The sequence below is a fragment of the Pipra filicauda genome, unplaced genomic scaffold (assembly GCF_003945595.2).
Source record: "Pipra filicauda isolate LSUMZ 115617 unplaced genomic scaffold, ASM394559v2 scaffold80_size11013439_pilon, whole genome shotgun sequence".
Taxonomy (NCBI): Eukaryota; Metazoa; Chordata; class Aves; order Passeriformes; family Pipridae; genus Pipra; species Pipra filicauda.
Window position 1 is genome coordinate 3,782,576 of NW_024104987.1, and position 21,203 is coordinate 3,803,778.

Sequence of the window (21,203 nt, forward strand, 5' to 3'; positions counted from 1 at the left end):
GCCTTTTCCAGTGTAGAGAAAACTCACAGTGTCTGGGGATTCACTGTTCAGAACTCAGGCTTTATGAGCACAGGCAGTCCAAAATTATGGAAATGACTTGTCCCTTCTCCAAAATAAAAACTCTTTGGATCTTTAGGTTTCTAGACACATTCTAGACCAAAGCCTGGATCTGTGAGACACTGAGTCCAGAGCCAAATGCTCACAACAGCTCCAGCCAAAAATTAGGCAGAGCCAGATGGTTTCAGTAAGGCACAAATATGCAGGGAGCTTCTGGCCTTGCTTGAACCTCCAATGCAAAGCTGAATTTTGTGCATGCCCTGTGTCAGAGCTGCTCCCAAGCTGCCTGCCAAGATCCTCTGTTAGAAGCTACTGCTCCAGTGAAGGGCTTGGCAGAGTGTAGTGTGTGTGTTCCTGCAGTTCAGCACCTTCAGCTCATGATCTCACAGCTTGGCTTTCACCAGGGTTGGAGATGGGTTGGAGAAGGATTAAGAATTGCAGCTATTTAGGCTCATATTCTCTTCTCCATCAAGAAATGATGGAGCAAGTGGAGATGACAGTGTCTTAAATTCCTGCTATTAATGTACTCCTTTGTAAAAATGTGGCCTTTGAATTTAAAATCCTATCAACTAAAAGCAACAGCAAGGGTTTAAATCTGTCAGAAATCCACAGAAACACCCACCTTTGTTAGACTTGGGAATATTTTAGAAATCATCAATATCAGACCTTCAGCTCCGAGTCTTTTCACAAAATATGCAGCTGCTTGTTTGCCCTTCTTTGTATATGACTAGAACCCAGCATATCTCCTTTCCCTCTTTTTGGTAGTAAGGGAAAGCCAAGTATAATGAAAAATCTCTCTATTTCATCACAGTAAAATCAGTAAAAAAGTGAAAAAACCTCATTAGAAGAAAAGAAACAGAAAGGCTGTGAAAAGATTGGCACAGCAAAGAATCAGAAAAGCACTGTATCACTGTGCTTTTATTAGTGGCTCCCTGCTGGTTTACCTGGTTGGTGCCTGTTAGAAATCCCCCAGGACACAGATCCTGACATTCTTCTGGCACAGATGTGACACTCAGGGAGGAAGCCACCCTAGTTTGGATCTGGGTGACAGGTAACAAGGAGTTGGAATATCTGTCATTGTGACCCAGAAGCTTTGAGCAGCCAACATCCCGTCGTTTGAAGTTGGGAATTTACACAGAATTTCTCATTTCCTCCTTCCTGTGAGCACAATACACTGTGACAGAACTAAATGACAGCTTGTTAATACCTCACTTCATAAACCTGATGTATAGTTTTGTCTACTTAAAGCCAGGCTTTGATGTAGCACTGGGTCAAGGGTGGTTTTGTTCACTTCTGTCGGCTTTCAGGACACAAAAAGCTTTTATGTGTGTTCCACGTAATTTTTAATTTTGTTTCTTATCAAAATGGCTAAACATATATGGATCAATCTTGCCAAACATTGAGATCAATTTTGTACTGAAATTTGGTTTGTGCACTGGTACAAGGTGCTGTGGTCAGTTCAGTTTTTAATCCTTTGCCTGGACTAATAGTTCTGTGTAGAACTGTCCTGGAGAAAATTCATAATGTACAATGACAGAGACCTTCACCTCTGTTTCCTGGTTACTTCTGCTGAAAAGGGAATCTCTAAAACACCTTTATAAAGGTCTGGTTATGGTAGTAATACTCTGCATAATATTCATTTAATGATTTCAGAGAACTTCTCAAAATTTACAGAAGTGTGCTGCCTATGGGAGGGCTGATGTTAGTATTTGCTATTTACTTACTTGCTAAATACTTAGAAAAAAACATAGATTCAGACACTATCCCATATTTACAGAAAAAATACTGGCAAGATTAACCCAGAGCCCCAGTCCAAACCATCTGCTTTGAGCATTAGATGAATTTCCTCCACACAGCCTTGCTCCACTGAATTTTATATATTTTCCAAGAAAATACCCTTCAAGATTCAGCACTTACTTTTGTCATGTGTGAAGTATCTTAACAGAAAAGCACTTTCAACAAGACTTGAACTCCTCTTCTAAAACTGGAGTTCCTTTCAGAGGGCAAATATATATTTATTGAATGTATTCTGTGAAACTTCTGAATAGCTAAATCCACTTCTTTAAAAAAAACCCCTAAGATCTAATCTTAAGGTCACTGACCCTAAATGGAAAGAGCCTGCTGGCTCTCAGGCTTTATTGGGAACGAGCAACTTTGTATTAATAAAATTTCAGGTACCTTTGCAAGATCTTATTTGGCCCTGAAAATTGTATCCTACACCGGATTTCTGCAGTATGTTATTTTCCTGGCAAGGAATTGGATTAGGAAGTATAATGCTCCTGAGAACTTGCCTCTTAAAGGAAGACTCTCTTGTCCAGTAACAGCTCGTACCCTCAGGAGAGACTTCTGCTCTAACCCATAATCAAAAAGCTGTCAAACAGGTCAGTGTGGTCCTTGACATGTCTGGTCTCACCCCTGTACTCGGGTTAAACTAGAGCTTGGATAATCCTTAGGTCCAGAGCTGGGCTTAGTTGTAGGTAGCAATTTTACATCGTTTCAAGGTGAACAAAAAGGTTGAAGAACATAAACCTGCATTTTCTGGAACACAGAACTCTGCAACGTGCCATTTTGTAATTTGTGTGTTGTGTTTTATTTTGCAGATTCTATGGAAAACAGGCATTCTGTAAGTATATGGTTTATGCAGTTAAATGTGGTGACATTGGATTGAGATTACTGTGTATCTAGTGAGACAATGTTCAAGTGTTGCTGTGGTTTCATTGCTTATTTGTTGCCCAGGACCTTTACAGGACAGCTAAGGGGCAATCTCTTCGTGTATATTCTTACTTAATTAGCCTTTCAGTCCCACATTTATAGAATGATCAGCTCTAAAACCCCTGGGAGGGACTGGTGTTTGGTGGTGCTGGTGCAGGAGGGAGATGGCAAATAACGATCTCCCAGGAATTGGTGTTGAACAGCTGCACAGCTCTGGATATGTGCCACAGATATTCCTGCTGGCAGGATGGCACAAGGTTGGCATGGCTGCTGCTTCCTTCAGGTTCCTGATGGACCTGAGGAACTCGAGATTTGCATATGAAAACCTGCTGAACTGGTTAATGTGACCCTGGGGACAGAGCTGTTGTTCCAGTTCCCGGGTGTTCAGTGCCGGGTGTTCTCCTTGGGATGTGCCTGTTCACACACACATCCTGTGACTGGGATATCCAAAAAAGGCAGGTCCTTCCTAAGGTGTGAGGAGTCAAACTAAGGAGGAATCACCCCAACCTGCAGAAGTCACTTCACTATTTATGACTGTTTCCTCCTGGATGTGTTTCCATCCACTGGTAAAGCAGGTGGGGTGACTCCAAGGGCTGCTGCTAAACTGAGACTGTGTAAGAAATTTTGAAGGCAAACAGTTTTTTATTGCAGAGTACATTGCTGGGTCATGGCGAGGTCAGTTGTGCTGCTCTAACCTAGAACTGAGATTAGTACCATCCATATATGGACCATCTCAGCTGAAAAGCTTTGGAGTTTTGTGAAGATTCTGTAGGTGGTGAAAAGCTTCATAGTGCTAAGGAGCCAGTGAAAAAATATGGATTTTCTTTAAAAATCCAAGGAATGTCTTGAATGAGCTGTTACTCTGCTCTCAAGAGATCCCAGAGGCAGGGAACTTCCATTTCAGGAGTACTTTTATGAATGTTAGAGAAGCTCTCAAATGCAACCTCAGACTATGCAGAACAGGGTTTTTTTTCTACCATCCACTTTGTGACTTTGGAACTTGTAGTTCAAAAGAAAAAAGGAGAGACCCATAAATAAGAGTCACAATAGCACAGCCTACGTCAGCTTATGGCATCCCTGTGAGTTTTGAAAGGCTCCATCAGCACTCCCATCCCACGGGACACACAAGCAGCCCATTGTATTATTTACAGGCACTGGCAGTGCACTGAAGGTCACAGATTGCCTTACAATAAACAGACTCGTGTTAAAACAGGCCAGGAGGGTTTATAGTATCATTGTCTTTTTTAGTTTAAGGGTTTGTTTTTATTCCTTGCTCTCGATTTTCTAAAAATACATTGAGCTGAACCCTCCTCTGGGTTGTACCAGGAATTCCTTGCAGAAGAAAGTTTGTCCCTGTCCAACACAAAGTAAAAAATGGTCAAGAGAGGCTGTGACAGACATCAGTGTAAGCTCAGGGAGGAGATTTTGTCTTCTTTTTTCCACAGCCTACCTAATTTATAAAGGACACAGGATAAAAGATAGAAGTTTTATGAAGTTTTTTTTTTGTTCTCTTTTCCTGTGGTCGAAAGTGAGTAAAATCTCTCTCCATGGAACTATAATGGAAAAGTCAGTGAAAATGCACTGGCTACCCTGTAAATAACTTTCATAATTAATTGGGCTATTAAAGCTTGCTAAACCAGACAATCTATGAGGTAATGGTAGATTTAAGGAAGAAGAGTCAGCTGAGGGCAGTGTTTTCTTTGTGTTTCTTTTATTATTCTCCTATTAACAGTAGAAAAGTAATAAAGCTGTTTTGTGAAACTAATCCCATTTTCAGAAACACCCCAAAGAAAAGTCAGTTTTTTAACACTTCACATCTCTACTTGAGGTTTCCTGGAAGTAGCTTTACTCAGTTCACATCTGAGACATTGTCCCCCCCTTTGCTATACTGTTCATGTACTAACATAGTAACTGTTCCTTTTTTTAACATGTATTAGTGCTTTAAAGTACACAGCAAAAAACCAGAGTCCTGTTCCATTCACAATATAGCCTGTGGCAAAAAGCAGCACCACGTTGGATGGAGAGATGAATTTTGTTATAGATTTTCCATCCCCTCTATCTGCCTCTCACCGCTTTTCAGGCAGCACAGAAGAGGCAGGGAACTACTAATGTGCTTTGTATCATTATTTTCTAGAAGCTATTTTTTTTCTGTAGCTCATTTTCACACAGTGCTTGACTGTGATGTCTCTCAGAGGTTTGGTCCAAATGAGGGGTTGTTGATCCTACTCATGAAAAGGAAAATGCTTCTTATAAAGTGATCAAGTGGCTTAGACTTCCTCCCCAGCTGTTCTGCTTCTTGATAGTCAAATTAAGTATTTGGCTCAGAGTTGAAGTTGCTTTTAATGTGCTGCTCCCTTACTTTGTGAGTGAAAGGAGGCCTTCAGGTGGTCAGCTGGCATCTTAATCACATGGAATGCCAGATGGATTCCTTAGTATAGTGGCCTGTCAAAAAACTTGTGGAATTTGACTCTATGTAGGATATAATAGATGTTCCAGCAGTGTGGGGCAAAGGACACCCCAGCAGAGAGGACTGTTTTTCTAAGAGCTGTTTTCAGAGATGGGAGGACATGCAGCCTTTTTGTTTCAGTAATGATGGTGGAGGCTCAACATCGGATCCTGATGTCCTTTTTACTCCCTAAAATCAAATAAGGTGGATTCCACTGCTCAGATAAAGTCTGTTAACACTCAGTTCTGCATTGCTCTTCCAGAAGTCACGGGCAAAACACTCTTCTCTGTGGAGTAGGAAGATGTCACAAATCATTTTAATGATTGCCAGCCCTGCTTTTGTGCGTTTGCCCCTCCACAGTTTCTGCCAGAATAAATATAATCCAGCAGGGAAATCTAGGAAATTTGCTTCATCTTCACTGAGAGACAATCACAAAATTGAGCTCAGGCCTTTAGTAAACACTGTGTACTGACAGCAAGTGTTGTGTTATGCATTCAAAATGTTTGTGTTATGTCAAGAAAGGTTCTAGAAAAGCAACCAGTTTAAGTTTGAATTACTTAAATTGTGTAAAGGCCCAGCTGCAGTACAAGTTGTGACTGACTTGCAATCCAGAGTACCTTGAACCTGAATGTCTGGGACTTTTAGGTAATTTAGAAAGGAACCTAAAGTTTTATGTTGGGGGTTGCTTCCCTCCATCTCCTCCGTTTCAGAAATTTGTATCTTAAATGCCATCCATAGGAAGTATTTGCAAAAGAAATGAATTACTTAGAGAGGAACTGGGAGGAGGTTTCCTTCCTGAAATCAGAGCTGGCAATCTTTCTAAGTTATTTAATGGTCCCAGTTTCTGAAAACATATTGAAGGAAATATCTTGACAATGAGATAGCCACTTCGCCAAATCCTAATTGGTATTGTGTCAAATTTACCTCAGCAGAACGTTCTGACTTCATACCTCCTCCTCTCCTGCTCCCTCTTAGCTGTGTGTGTGTGTTTGTGTGATTCTGTCCTGGGGGTGCAGGAGGACTGGCAGCCTTGGCCAGGACATCGTGTACTTTTAGCTGCCTGTTTGCTCAGCCTCAGCGTGTGCCCTCTGAGACAGAAACCTGTACAATTTACATCCATTTGGTGCAATTTCTAGGTGTTATTCAGCTACTTTCTCATCTTGCTTGAGTGATCCCAAAAGTATTTTCCCAGTGGTAAAGGAACTCACGTTGCCAGCACAACACAGCCAGTTCTGAAGGAGGAGCTGGCATGTGTTTAACTGTGCACAGTGACATGGCACAGTAGTTTCAGACAGGAAAGGAAGATGAAGGATGTGTCCATTTAGAATTGGGGGGGGGGGAGATTTCAGGCAGTCAGGATATGAAAAACAAGGTGATACTCTGAAATAAACACTGAATTATAAACCAGGAATTCCTGCCTCTGACTCATGGGGCAAATCCTTTGGGGGTAAGTCCACAAAAGGAATGAGGCGCCTCGGTGCTGACAGACTAAACTATTAGGTTAGAGGCCACCATGTACTCTTAGAAATTTCTTGGAGGAAGACTTGCTTTGGCAACCAATGTCAGGAAAGACTTGACAGTTGTGAATTCCCAGTGGACAGAATTATTTCTGTCCTATAATGTGAAAACAATGAATTTTGGGATCTCTCTCTGCCCATTCCCATTGGCTGGACCGCTCCATCTGCACGCTGCCTGTTGTGGTTCCCAGTGCCAGGTTTCTGTCCCTGCTGTGTGCTGGAGATATCCTCTTCCCAGCAGCCAGGCTCTTGGAGGAACATGGTGTCCCAAAGCTGAACACTGCGTTGCTCCCTGGGAGACATCAGCCTTAGGAAAAGGTTTTCCTTCTCACAAACTGAAGCTGAGGATCTGATTGTGGCAGCTGAACATCTCCTAGTAAATACGGGATCTGACTTCCAGATGTCTTGAGTGCCAGCAATTCCCTTAAAAATCCAACTTTTAAAAGTAAATACCCGCTTGCAGATGTTGGTGATTAACAGCATTGCAGTCTAGCCTGTAATTGTTGACCTAAATCTCCCACTGTCTTATTTCCTTTTATATCTGATGAAGATAATACTAATATCTCCCCAGGGAACTGTGAATATCTATTAGCTCATTGTGCAGCATTCTAAGGAATATGTTATGGGGCAAGAGAGTAGGGACACATTTATACTCACACCTTGTTTTTTTCTTTTTTGCTCTTGTTGCCAACAGAGAATATCAGGGCATCCTGATGCTACTTAGAACAGTCATCTCAAAGATCAGCTGGGAGAAGAAAACAAGCCAAGATGGAAGATGTTGCAAATGTTTCAAAGGCTCTGCAGCAGTTATTTATGAGTTTGCCAGACTCTTCTTTTCAAAGTTTATTTCCTTAGGGGGAACAATAGAGATGTTCCTAAAGCATTTAATGGAAAAAATTGCGAATAAAAATTCTCATAGGAAAGTGGCTCTAGAAACCACTGACCCAGGTTCTCATTTTTATTTTCTCCTGCTAATGCAATTTAGCCTTTTTTTTTGCCTCCAATTCATCATTCTCTGAGGAAACAAAAGGGGAAGTTACAGCTGAGGAAGCACATTTCTACAGTGCAGTGACTGCTGGGATGCCAGTAGGACGTAGAAATATCTAAGCTTGCTTTGAACTTGCTACCTTGGTTATCAGTGACACTTCTGTGGCAGAGCAGAGCTCAGCACAGCTTGGCCAGCCATGGATGTACTTTCTGATCCTGCAGCTTGTGCTGAACTCCCTGTGCTGCAGCAGCTGGACTGCTACCAGGCTTGGAGCCAGCTCACTTTTAGCCCTGGGGATGCTTCACTGCAGGGAGGGCCTGACAGAAGAGAGAGCTCTGGGTGCTCGAAAAACTTGAATAACTGTTGTGAGATTCAGACTTTACCAAGTGCTTCTATCAGGAGGGGCACAAATAGTCTTTATTCTTTGCTAAACTGCTTTTCCTCTTTAGAAGGTCTGGTGCTTGTTGGTTAGTTTGGTGTGATGGTTCTTCAAGAAATGATTGTCCATCACAGTTGTTTTGGATGATTCTATGATAGGTCTTCAGGGAGTGGATATACTGCACCCAGGTCAGTGAGTTTATACCTGAAAATCCTGTTATGTATAATCTTTATTCCTTTGATTTTAGGAGCGATCTGAAGTCATACTTGTGCCCAGTTTCTCCAGTATGGAACTCCATACCTAACCTTTTTCTGTATAGCATGATAAACCACTAACATGGATCCAGTCTGGACCTGGATCTAATCTCTGCAGCCCATGTTTATCTCAGCTGCATTAGTTTAAAAAAAGAACACAAAACAAACCAGAAAAAATGCTGTCCCCAGCCCCATAACCAGCTGGCCTTTGGCACTGCAATTGCTCTCCTTTTCTTACTGCAGATTAAATTACTACAAGATCTGGGCCACAGGTAAGAAGGTTCTCATTTTAATTAGAAAATAGTGAAAGAAAGGCCGTGGATTGTGTATACATACATAGTTACTGCTTTAAGCATTGCATCAAGGGTGCAAAACAACCACAGAACACAAAAGGGTTTTATATCCTCATTCCAAGTGTTTAAATTTTCAAGCTCCAGTTACTGGCTAATATCTCTAATTTATTGTTCCCTGTGCAAATGTTGTTTGTATCACAAGCCTGTCACAACTGACTGACTTCACAGCTCTTTCTGTTGACAAATGTTCCTTCAGCATCCCACGAGTGTCCATGCAAATGCCTTAGTATAAGGAATGTGAAAAGGTATTTTAATAAAGAAAACTCTGAATTGAACCTTGCATTGGATCTTGCACATTCATGTTAGTGACCACTTGCAAAGGAATGCCTGTGAGGTTTTTTATTAGTGATGAGCCACACAGATCCATCGTATGGATTTGCATATGGAATTGTCATCTCTGCACCAAGTGATTCCAGGCACTCAGAGCTGGAGTTCAGCAGCAGGTAAATACACTAAATTGTTTTAAGAATTCAGTGTGGGAGTTCACATAAGTATTTTACTAAAGTACAAATGTAAAAGCTCCTCCTTCCCAGCCCCTGGCACAGCTCGGGAATGCTCTGGTTTCTGGGAAGTTTCAGCATGTCACTTGGGCATGATGGAGCTGCAGTGGGACAATTCATTGCTCGCTTTCAGCTTGTCTCTTGTCTGGAATAATCCTAAATTATTTTAGATTTAGTCTAATACAAGTTGTTTGCCCTACTGAAACATATGTGAGCTATCCATTTCTCAGAGTGCTGTGTGCTGCTTAAACCCTTCTGTTTTGTCTTGCAGATAACAAAAGTAATTCAAAATATGGGACATTAGATCAGCAGATGTCTCCAGTGAAGACAAGGTAAATGGGTCCATGAAGTAAACAGCTATGCAAGGAGACCCAAAGTCCTGATATGAGCACATGCCAAAAAAGGCCTTATTATCCCATAGGAAACATTTGGGAAGTAAGTCTTGAATCTGCTACTGAAACAGACTGAAGCTCAGATTAGAGCTCAAACAGTACGGGATTGAAAACAACCAAGCGAAATTCAGATTTCAACGTTGTCACCGAGTTGAGCTCAGCAAATATAAAATGAGGTGTGTGGGTAAATATTTACTTTCTGAGCAGGGCAAAGGGATGGCACATGCCCAGGCCCTTTGAGCCATGCAGTGCCTTGTCCTTTGGGATGGACATCCCCAGGATCTCTGTGCCCTGCCTTGTCCGAGCAATTCCACCAACAGCACCACATCCTGCTTCCACCCAGCATATTCAGGGAAAGCCTTACCCACCACACGGCCTCACTTGGGCAACTTTGGAATATTTCCACTATGACAGAGCTGAGGCTTTAGCGGTGAGACACAGAAAGGCTTCAAACAGACTCTTCCTCCTTGCCGCTGTTTGGGGGTTTTTTGTTGTTTGTTTGTTTTTGTTTTAAATTTTTTTATTTTTTTATTTTTTCATTTCCAGCCGCGTATTTTCTCGTGCGGAGGGTGCCTCTGTGCTCCTTGGGGGGTGTTTGTGCCGGTCCCTCCCGGGATGTGCCGGGCCCGGGGCAGCGCCCTCAGCGCCGCCGCTCCCGCGCTGACCCCTGGTGGCCGCCGGGGGAACGGCGGGTCCCCGAGCCTGGGGGGTGTGAGGGGAAGGCCCCGGTGCTGGGATGGCTTCCTGCGCTTTTAATTAATAAATAGACTGAGCCGCTCTTAAAGAAGGTATTAAGCCATTAGAGAGCGTCCAAAGGAGGGCAGCGAAGATGGTGGAGGGCCTCGAGGGGCGGCTGAGGGCACTTGGTGAGTTCAGTCTGGAGGAGACTGAGAGGAGACCTCACTGCAGTTCCAGCTTCCTCGTGAGGGAAGAGGAGGGGCAGGCCCTGAGCTCTGCTCTGTGGGGACAGGGACAGGTCAGGTTGGATCTCAGGCAAAGGTTCTTCCCCCAGAGGTGGTTGGGCACTGACCAGGCTCCCCAGGGCAGTGGGCACAGCCCCAAGGCTGCCAGAGCTCAGGCAGCGTTTGGATGATCCTCTCAGGCACAGGGTGTGACTCTTGGGGATGGTCCTGTGCAGGGTTAAGAGTTAGGCTTGATGATCCTTGTGGGTCCCTTCCAGCTCAGCACATTGTGCTTCTGTGAAGAGTTTCCTAAATGCAGTGTAAACCTCCCAGCCATGGCTCCTTCCCCTCTTCTTCCGTAGTTAGTGAATTGTTTGTAAATGCTGAGGCACTACTTTGAGCAGAGTAAATATCCTGTTCATCGGTGGGTGATAAACCTCACGGTTTATTTACTTTTCTGGGGTGTTATGTGCTTGTTCCACCTGCTGCTTTATGAGATTGGTTCTGTTCAGGTTCTTTATGCTGCAATTCATCCCTAAGCTTGTCTTGCATCATGAGCCCACAGCTTCTGGGGGCAGGGAAGAGAAGAGGACAAGGAACAAGGAAAGGAGAGGACAGGAACAGGGGAAAGAAACAAAGTTTGAGAAAAACAAAGCTATCACATGTAAAACAACACCCCCCTCAGTTAAACTAGAAATCAAACTGAAAGTAATAAAGTATCAGTACAGATTTAAAGTGCTAGCACATTTTGTTATTTAGAATGTCAAGGCCTTTCTAAGTAGGCTGGTGAAAGCAAAATAAGCATCACTTTTGCTGTTATTTGGAAGGTAATAAGCGAGTTGTCATGTCTAAAGAATCACAAAGAACGGGGCTTTATTGCCTTCATGCTTTGAAATGCTCCACTCTAAATCACAAGTCTTCCCATTCGAGAGACTTGCTTAATGTAGCTTGCATGGGAAGCTTCAGCTAAATGTGAGCATTTGTATTTATACAGGTAATTTATTTTCTCACCAGCCACAGACATGCTGAGTGGGAAGGCTGAAAAAATTCTCACCATTACAGGCAATAATCACTGTAGTTAAATTTTAAATTTAATAGCAAAAGAAATCACAGTTTCCTCGGGGAGGGAGTCACCTGCAAAGCCTGATGACAGAGAAACAGAATAACAGCATGAAGCTGAAATGAAAGATTTAGCACAAAGCAGCAGAAGCCAAGGCAGCCACTGCAAAGGCACTCGGGCTCTGCCCCATCAATCTGGATCTGCAGGAGCACTGGACTGTGTGAACTTCTAACGGCGTGTTAGAAATGGACCTCACACAGTTCTGACCACACTCCCAAGGCCAAGAGGAATTCAGATCCAACAGGTATTGTTTGAGGAGAAATCCCACAACTAAACTGTTACTTACGGTAAAGATGGAATCTGCCTCTGAAATGAATAGAGTAGTAATATATTTCTGTGTAATTCTGAAAGCTTGAGAGTGGTAGATGAAATCAGGGTCTCCTTTTGAGCAATGAAAATATGACAGTTTTTTCACTGAACGAAAACCAGAAGTGACCAGTGCGACAGTTCATATTCCTCTGGTTACTGCCCTGATTTTTCTGTAGTTGTCTTTTTGTTTTAATGTTTTACTTGGGAGATAAAAGGAGATCCTAAAATGAAGGCTTATTACAATGAAGGAAAAAAATGAAAAAAATAAGATGAAATGAAAGACAGAGAGGAGTTAGCAGAGCTGGGGGTGAGAAATCCTCCAGACTGTGGAAGGTTTGGGTAGAAACAACCCATCAGTCTGGTCACCTTAACAGATCCACACTTCATGGTGTTGGTGATGCTCTGGGGAATGTGCTGGGACAGAATCAGTGCTGTGGAGGTGGTATGTCACAAAATTCCTGTATTTGTAGTAGCCCTGTGACCACTAGGAAAAGCAGAAAATACATCTGTTAACAAAAAGCCCTGTTGCAGGTAAGGGCGCCATCGATCCAAGAAGACAAAGGGTTCATTTTTGGTGCTGTTGGTGTATCAGTCCTGTGTGGGGACATGGAGTCAGGAGGCACTGAGGGGCCTGTGATACACAGGCTGAGATACTGGCACTGGGAATGTGTGCTTCAAAAGGAAACATCCCATTACACTGGTATTTAGCTGACAGAACCCAAGCCCCGTTCAGTGCTTGCAGAGGAGCTGTGACTGCTGAAATCACCTGTTTCCACAAAGCACTGTCAACACTGCACAGGGAGAGCTAGGCTTTGAATCCTCTGCACTGGCTTCTTGTTTATCCACTGTTTAACTCCAGGCAGAGCCAAGTCTCCACTGTGACTGGCACAGTTTCACTTTGCAAATCAATGAGACAGTGCTACAAGGGCAGAAGAGTCTGGCCTGTGAAGTCGGGTTGCTCAGAGGTGACGAGCTGACAGCCCTGACTGGCTCTGTCCTCATGGAACTAATCTGTGCCAAACCCTGAGCTCCCCAGGGCTCCCACTGCCCTCCCAGGCTCTTTCCTAGTGGGATCTTCTGGAGTGGCTCAAGCTCCAATCAGCAGTAAACTGTGGAACTGTGTCATCTCCCAAGTGAAATCACCACCTTCCAGCCCCACCTTTTCCTTAGGGAACTCTCTGCCTCGTGTGGGGATAAATGCTTCCAAGGCAGTGAAAATGAGAGCTGCTGGTCTTTCCTCAGGAGCAGAGAGATAGAGAAGTTGACATCAGTGGGACAAAGATGAGGGGTTCGTCTTAAATGGGCTGAGTCCTGGTATTACTGGAAGGAGTGAATTTGGTGTCTCTGCTTGATAACAGTCTGTGAGAGTGCAATGGAAGAAAAAATTGTTAGGTCTATTAAGTTGTGGTCAGAGTGTAAGTCAATTAACAAAAATTGCGGCCACCCAGGTTATTAAATTAACATGAGATTGTCAATAGGAAATATAGATTGCTTTTGAATAAATGGTAATGATGAAAATCCCACAGTCTCCCATAATGCAAAGCTTAGTTTTGATTTTATTACTGTTTGAGTTGGTTTTTACATTTTTGTTTCAACTTCATGCTCATTAAAGAACAGGAGATTTAAAGAGCAAGACTTTCATATTTAGGAATGCTGAGAGCTGCAATATCTGTTATGAGGCAGAAGCTGGAGATGAGCTGTGATTCTGCAGAGTGATCCACTGCAGAGCTGGAATCAGGTAAAGTCAAGAGTGTCTGAGTGCAGTCCTTGCTTGCAAAATGCCAGATCCCATTTTCCAGCCACTGCCTGTGCCTGTGTCACCCAGGCAGGGAATCAGGACCTGACAGCCTGGATTGCTTCAGTTGCTTTGGCCAGTGCTTCCCACAGTCAGGTGAAATCCTTCATTGACACTCCCAGAACTCTGATTTTGTGGCCTCCAGATAAGGATTTAGTATTTTGCACTGCCCTGGACTCCTGGAAATGTTGGCATAGAGACAAGGAGAACAGCAGAGAACCACCTCAGTGAACCTGGCTCAGGGTATTCCTCAGGGCTGGAAGAACAGCTCTGACTGTACCTACAGCATGTGTTGGCACTGTGGAAAAACTGGTTCCACCTGAGGGTGCTGAGCCTCAAACAGCCTGCAGGCAATGTGTCCACCTGGGAGTCAGGGACCCTCAGGGAGCAGAGAGAGGAATTATGCAGCCTTCTGAAGAGAGATCCTGCCGGGGCGCTCGGGCACTGGCTGATCTCTGCAGAGGGATGGTATGTTCAGCATGACTGAAGGTATGAGCTGGCTCAGCCCTGGAGCCTCAGAACATTGTGTACGGTGTGTGAGTCCCGGTTAGTCATCGCTGGAGGGAGCCTGGGGCTGGCCTGACACACACCTGTGCTTTGTCGAATGAGAAACCCTGAGAGGGCTGTCTTTAACTGTCGTTATTTTCTTTTCCTTTCTTTTTTAAATCATATTCTTTTTCCTGAAGCTGATCTTCTCCCACTGAGTTGATTCCTCTCTGACCGTTGCAGGATGAATCACCCAGTCCTACGTGTCTATCTGTATTCCCAGTGGGACTGTGGAAAGCAAACCTGACTAATGTCCCCTACAAGGAGACAATGATAATTGATGCTTTTTAATTACAAGTTTCCTGCCTTATGCTCTAATTTTTCAGCTTATAATCATTAACAGTATAATGGAGTCTTAAGTAAATTGTTGCCTTTTCCTCTTGTGTAGCATATGTAGGTCAGATTTTCGTGTGTAACAGTTATTATCTCTGACGCATTAATGAGTGCAGTGACTGCCTGACAAAGGTCACATCTGTGTTTCCTTCACTGCCTACAAACACAGAGAGGGCTGTGTGCTCCCACCGACTGATTGTCCTGATTGCTCTGGTTTCTGGAGCCGTTTCCACCGGTGCAAAATCACTTGGTAGCTGCTTTACACCTACTTTGTACTTCTGTCAGTGAAAGCCAAGGTTGAGGGCAGAGAAGTGTCAGCAGCCCTCATGTTCTCAGCACAGCAATCACCTTTCATGCATCCTTGGCTTTTCAGGCTCTGTGCACTTGCAGTCAAAGGGATGAAGGTGTTGCCTTTCCACGAGGAAATGAATGGAGCTTTTATTCCCCATCTTTGACCAAAGCACTTAGATGGTTTTAGGCCCAGCAGATTGTTTCCAATAGCAGGGAAAATTGATCACTTAGGTACTTTGATGCAACCCTTTCATTTACAAAGAAAGTACAAAATTCCATTTCCTTGAACAGAGGAGGAATCAGATGATATTCTCTTTCTCTGCATGCAGTTTCAGTCCTTTCAGCCAGCACTTGTCCAGAAGCACTTCAGCAGCCTTTTTTTGCTCAAGGTCATTCTTGCAGGGTTTATATGGCTCTACCTGGTTTTGAGGAAGGCTGATCCTACCAGACCCTGGGACTCACCATCACTCCAAGCACTGCCCTCCTCCTGCATCTTCAAAGCCAGCCTTTCTCAGCTGGCAGAAACCTTGAATGCATCAGCTTCTCCTCCAGGTTTACCCTTTTGCCTTGTTTCTCGGGTGGTTGTTCCTTTCAGCTGCCTGCCTGTGTACAAGAGCTTGGTTGTTCCTTTCACAAAGGAATATCCAATGAAAGGCAACATTAAACCTGTTGGGGTCATAAGCTTTTGCCTGAACTCTGTGTCTGGATGGAATTAGGGTTGGACACTCAGCATGTGGCATTGTGCTGGTGAAAAAGTAAGACCTTTGCACATTTATTGTCAGTGACAACAGGAATATGTGAAGGAATTGGGGCAAGATGAGACTCTCACTGCCCAAGTGAAGTTTTTACTCTTCCCACTGCAGAGAAATACCCTGCTGACCAATGAGCAGGATGCATTTCTAATACTCATTCGAGTTTCTTTGCATTCCTTGCCCTACTCATCATATTTAACCTTGGATTAATTTGTAGGGACCTACTCAGAGTTCTATTTAAGAGGGGAAGAAACAGAAAGGAAGCCTGGACATGGCGTGTTTTCTTGCAATATTGTCCTGGACAGTTTCCAATCTGTTAATGGATGCACACTGACATCTAAACAATCCCCAGGGGAGGCTCAAGATCCATCTGACTTGAGTAAGAGGTTCCTAAATAGCTGTAACAAGCCCATACTTCAAAAGAAATAAATTTTGCTATTTTTAAAATATGCAAGTCTTGGAAGGCTTTGAATATCAAGATTAATTCTCTGTCTAAATGCAGTGGAAGGCAGCACTGGTGAGTCTCCCTCAAATCTGGAAGGTTTTAATATTGCCTGGAATCTGGATTTGATGTTCTAAAAGCTTAAGACTGTGTTTAGTTCACTTTTTATTCCAGGGCAGACTATCCGTGTACCTATCAGATTCCTTAGTATATTTCCCTGGATTTATGTGAAAAACATACCACATTATCTATCAGCACTTGACATTTCGACTCAGGCATTCTGGTTTGATAGATTACTTGACTGAAAGATTTAATGGCACTGAAAAAACCCAAGATCACATGGAGCCAGATGTCGTCCTGCTCGGTGTGATGCTGTTTGCAGTAGGCAGCAATAGAAGATGGCTGTGGAAGCTGGACAGGGCAACTGGTCAGGTTTGGAGACTGGATTATGCATCAGGTCACTAAAATTGCACAGGGATGGTGAGAGGAGTATTCTCAGTGCCTCACAGTGGGCACCCACCTGGCATGTCTGAGCTGAGGCTGCTCTGCTCTCCAGTACTGCCACTGAGAGTCCTGTTTGGAACTGCCCTCTGGAGGTGCCTCTCCCTTCCCATTGCCTAAATTAGGTAGCCTCAGGTTAGGAGCATTGGCACATAGGAGCACAGGTTCCTTATTTAGCCACCTGAGTGATTAGCACAGTGAGATGTTATTTAATATGTCTCTGTGCAGAGGCTTTCCTCCCAAAGTGCTGTACAGTTAGTGTTGTTGGAGAGAAGGAGGATGTGAAGTCCAGAATGAGAATCCAGCTGTGGAAGCACTGAGAACATTTGGCTTTGGAGGCTGGGTCAGATCTGTTAAAGGAATGGGCCAGGACAGAGCTGCCACTGGTGTTTGGTTGTAGGGAGAGAAGGGAAGGTTGGATCTTGGCTGTGGTGATTCTGTGTGGGTGGACAGGTACTGAAAGCTGTGTCAGAGGCAGTTCTTTAACATGGCAAAACACCAGTCCTGTGTTTGCTTTCAGAGCTGGGCTCTTGTTTGTTCTGTGGTGTGACTGCACCTTCATGTTCTTGTTGTTTAAGCCCAGTCTCCTCAGCAAAGCTCAGTTAGAAGATGACCTTGCCCCTTTATTCCAAAAAGCTGGACTGACTGGCATAGACAGTAGAGTCTGTTCTGTGATGTGCAGGTATGGGCCACAACGATGCTGCTGCTCAGTTAAAGGTTACTAATTATGTCACAGATTGCAGTTCCTCACACCTCGGTGAAGTTCACGTAAATAAAGGCTCGAAGCAACATTCAGGTTTGAAATTACTCTGTCTAGAACTGCATGACAACCTAAGTGATATCAGCTTTATGAAAACAATGCTGTTGTTTACACCTTCAGAACATAGAAATGATCCTGACCATCTGTGCCAGTTCTCCATCTCATTTGGAGAAACCAAAGCCAGTGTTTTATCCCTCTTTTGTAACAAAGAATTCACTTCATGCTACAGTTTCTGATTCTATTTCACCAGATATACATTCAGCTCTGGGCTGGATATTAATGCTCTCAGAACAAAGACATCAGAGCAAGATGTGACTATTTTTATGATAGTGATGTTTTGAGTCACTTTTGACCTCATGCCAACACAATCCAGGAACAATTCCCATTAAGTCTATTGATGTGAGTCTTTCCTCGAAGGGGATACTCAGGAAACCTTAGCTGAATTATATTTTAAAGTAGATTAGTTAAATTCTATTAAACCCTATGCAGATATTCATATTCAGAATTAAGTGGCATTAATCTGATTTAGTGTACTTCACTTTGAAAAGGAGGAAAGTTAAATCAAATGAAGGCCACTTTAACGCTGAGCAGCAGCACTCACGCAGGACTCCAGTGTAACTTTCAAGTCACGCATGTGATTAATTTGGATTAATTTTTCTGACTTTCCCCGTGAAGACAGAGGACAATGAAATCATCATAGATGACCTGACCATATGTTCTCCTTCTCCCCCCAAAAAATCATTACAGACCTAGCTCATGCTGTATATTGGACAGTTGGTTTGGAGTTGTGTATCTGAAGCTGCTGTTCATTTCCAGTCTATAGTCAGTGCTCTTTTTTCCCTTTACTAACCATTTAAATTAAGCCCATCAGTGTAGAACCTCAGCATCTGCCAGGCAGGAGCAGGAGGGCACTGCTGGCTCTGTTAATGCTCCTGTGGCAGACCTGTGCATGTGGAAAACTGGCAGCATGTGTGCCTGATTTAAATATGTATCTTCAGCTGTTCTGCACTGGCAGGACTAAATTTACTTGTAGATTTAAAATAGGTGAATGATTTGACAGCTAAAAGGTCAGGACACCCCACTGTTCATTTTGTGCTTTGCTTTTCCTGATTAATAGAAAATGGTCTGTAGCATCTGCTGTTATTGTCAAGGCTTTGTGGTGTAAGACCTGCCCAGACAAAATGTAGTCCAGTGTCCCCCAATCTTCCCCCAGCTTTGTATTTTGTCACAGTTGCTCTCCTGAGGACTCCAGCACTCAGCCAGAATATTCTAACTCACCAAGGTCTCTGTGGAGGGAGAGGTATTGACTTCTCCACCATGTGCAGATCAAATTTCAGGCTTTTAGAGTTTTGTGCATTTGCCAGGTACACTGAAATACAGATACCAGCTCTTCCAACCTTGCTGTGACTTTGGCAGCAGGCACGTGGCTGTTCTGCACAGCACAGGGACTCCCCTCTTCTCCTGTGAGAGGTGGCATCACTGCTCTAGGTGTGCACTGGCCATTCCCCCTGTCTGGACTCAGTGTTGGGGAGAGCTGTGAGAAACATCACAAATGTTTTGCAAGTCTGAGAGAGATCAGTGCAAATTCACAGCACTCAAAGTGTTTGACCCAGTACCTTCCCTGGGAAGAGCTCTGCCTCTGGGTGTCACCTTGACAGCATGTTCTACCTCTGCACACCTTGCTGGCCTTGATTCAGCCTGTTCTGTGAACCCACTTCACCTCCTGGCAGCCACCAGAGGCTGTGCTGCTGCTCCCTGTACCTCACCCCCAGCTGCAGAGACAGGTGGAAGTTGGAACCTCCTCTGACTCTGGAAATGTGACTTCTCTGATGTGAGGAGTTGCATAAAGCTATTTCTCCACTGATACTTGGCAATTTAGGAGCCTTTAATAATAGAGGATCTATCCTCAGCTCAGCTTTAAAAATGAAGCAGTAATAAAAAAAACACCCCCAAACCCCAGAATAATGTGCTTTAGCACAGGATGCAACAAGAGCTCAGGGTTTCTGCAGTTCCCAGGGGCATTTTAGAAGCAGAGTCAGAGCCAGGCTTGGGGAGCTGGCTGGGGAGGCTCCCTGAGGAGGGCATGACCAGGCTGTGCTCCTTTGTGCCAGGAACTGGGATCAGTGAGGGGAGAAGTGATGGGCTGGGTGCCAGGATGGGCAATTTGCAATGTAGAGAATTCAGGTCCAAAGATAGCACAGAAACCGTTGGTGGGGGAGAATTGGGGGGTGCTGAGGACACTGTGGTTGTGGAGTGGAAGGAGGGTGGCACTCAGGAAGCTCCAGCTCTCCTCCATACCCACCATCAGGGCCAGCTGAAGCTCCCTGGGAAGCCTCGGCCTTGCCAGCCCTTGTTGGGCTCTGCACACACTGAGTGGGCTGGAGCCTTGTTGTCTTTTCCATGCTAAGCCTCTTTCCATTGCATTTAATATTTTACCACTGGCAACCAAACAAACCAAGAGTAAAGCTGTTCTCACACACACACACAGCCCCGTGTGTGCCAAGATTCCCGCACTCAGGCACAGCTGCTGCCTCATTCCCTTTAAAGCTTCTCAGGATAAAACTGCAAGGCCTGTCCTGCAGCTCCCGGGTCTTCCCCGGCATCTGACGGCAAATGAGATTTGTGAAAACCACGTGGAACCCCAAAGCTCATGTAATGTTCTTTTCTCACAAAAGTAGAAGCTTTAAACTGCCCTGAGCTGTGAAATTCTGATGGGGGCATTACATAGAAGGGAACTGAGCCTCACAGTAGTTCTGGCGGAGAAATATTACTTATTATTTTACAGCCCGCTCAAGCAGTGCTTTTAAATATATTTAAATGTCTCCCTCACATATTCTAAAAGATTAAAGTAATTTTTTTCAAAAGCAGCTCCTGACTGTACATACCTGTTCCTAGAGCCTGCAGGCTGCTGTTTCTCAGAATGACTGTGTATTTATACACAGGATACTGAAATATTAAAATAAAAAAGCATTACTTTATTCCATTGTCTTTTTGTAGGATAGGAAGAAGATAATTATCCAACAAAAGGATTCATTCCTACAGCATTGAGCGATTAAAAAGTTCAGAGATTTTTCCTTTTCCCCTTCTTCCACATTTAGAAGAGGATTCCCAAGAGACCACGGAGCCCAGAGGTAGGTACCCTGGTCAGACACAGCTTGTGTCCAGTTCTTCCCACTGACTGGCTCCAGCCTTTGCTCAGCACACTATGGAAGAAGCCTCTGCTGAGCCCCTCATTTCAGGTGCAAAAATATTTCTCTTGAGGTCAGGCTTTTTAGGCCATATGTTGTCTAACTCATGTGCAAAGAGAGGGCAGAAAAAGCTTCAGAAGCTCTAGTGAGTTGCTTATAGTTTAACAAGGCTAAAACTAACCCACCAGTCACAGTTTCAGCCATAGGCTCTGTTCCTGCAGGGAAAAGCTGTTGTTAAGAAAACCACCATTATCTTATCTCCAGACTTTGGAAACATTAACATCAGCACTGTATAATGATTCAAAGGTCTGCCTGTATACAAGGACAGCCATGAACAGAAACCTGTCCTAGGTGATTGAATACACTTGTACATATATTTCAAATAGAATGTTGCCTTTTTAATTAAATAAGACTAAATTAAGGTGATGCAGTGATGCTCACACAATGCAGTCTTTTGTTGGGATCCTGCAGCTCAGGGAGCCTTCAGACTGCTGAATTTAGTGCTCAGACATCAAACAGCTTGAAGGCTCTACCATCCATTTGGTGAGCTCAGACCATTCCTCACTGAAGCGGGTTTTGCCAGGTGCTGACCCCTCTCAGTAACTCTGGTTTTCCAGTTATCTGCAGGAATCCTGGTTTTAAAATCAGAACTCAAATATGCTGGTG

General features: G+C 43.9%; 1 protein-coding gene and 1 long non-coding RNA gene across 15 annotated transcripts in view; both read left to right on the top strand.

The window, feature by feature from the left end:
- Positions 1-8,981, top strand: part of PECAM1 (platelet and endothelial cell adhesion molecule 1) — a 43,189-nt gene extending 34,208 nt beyond the window's left edge. For all 14 annotated transcript variants that reach the window (XM_039390306.1, XM_039390303.1, XM_039390307.1 and 11 more), the window contains 2 exons: positions 2,658-2,680; positions 7,427-8,981. In XM_039390306.1, coding sequence (XP_039246240.1) covers positions 2,658-2,680; positions 7,427-7,456 — 53 coding nt within the window. In that variant the 3' untranslated portion in view covers positions 7,457-8,981. The remainder of the gene's footprint in view (positions 1-2,657; positions 2,681-7,426) is intronic.
- Positions 8,982-10,213: 1,232 nt separating this feature from the next.
- On the top strand, positions 10,214-21,203 carry LOC120325063. The gene is made up of 4 exons (XR_005566874.1): positions 10,214-10,464; positions 11,599-11,864; positions 20,347-20,480; positions 21,155-21,203. It is a non-coding gene; the product is annotated as an uncharacterized LOC120325063 (long non-coding RNA).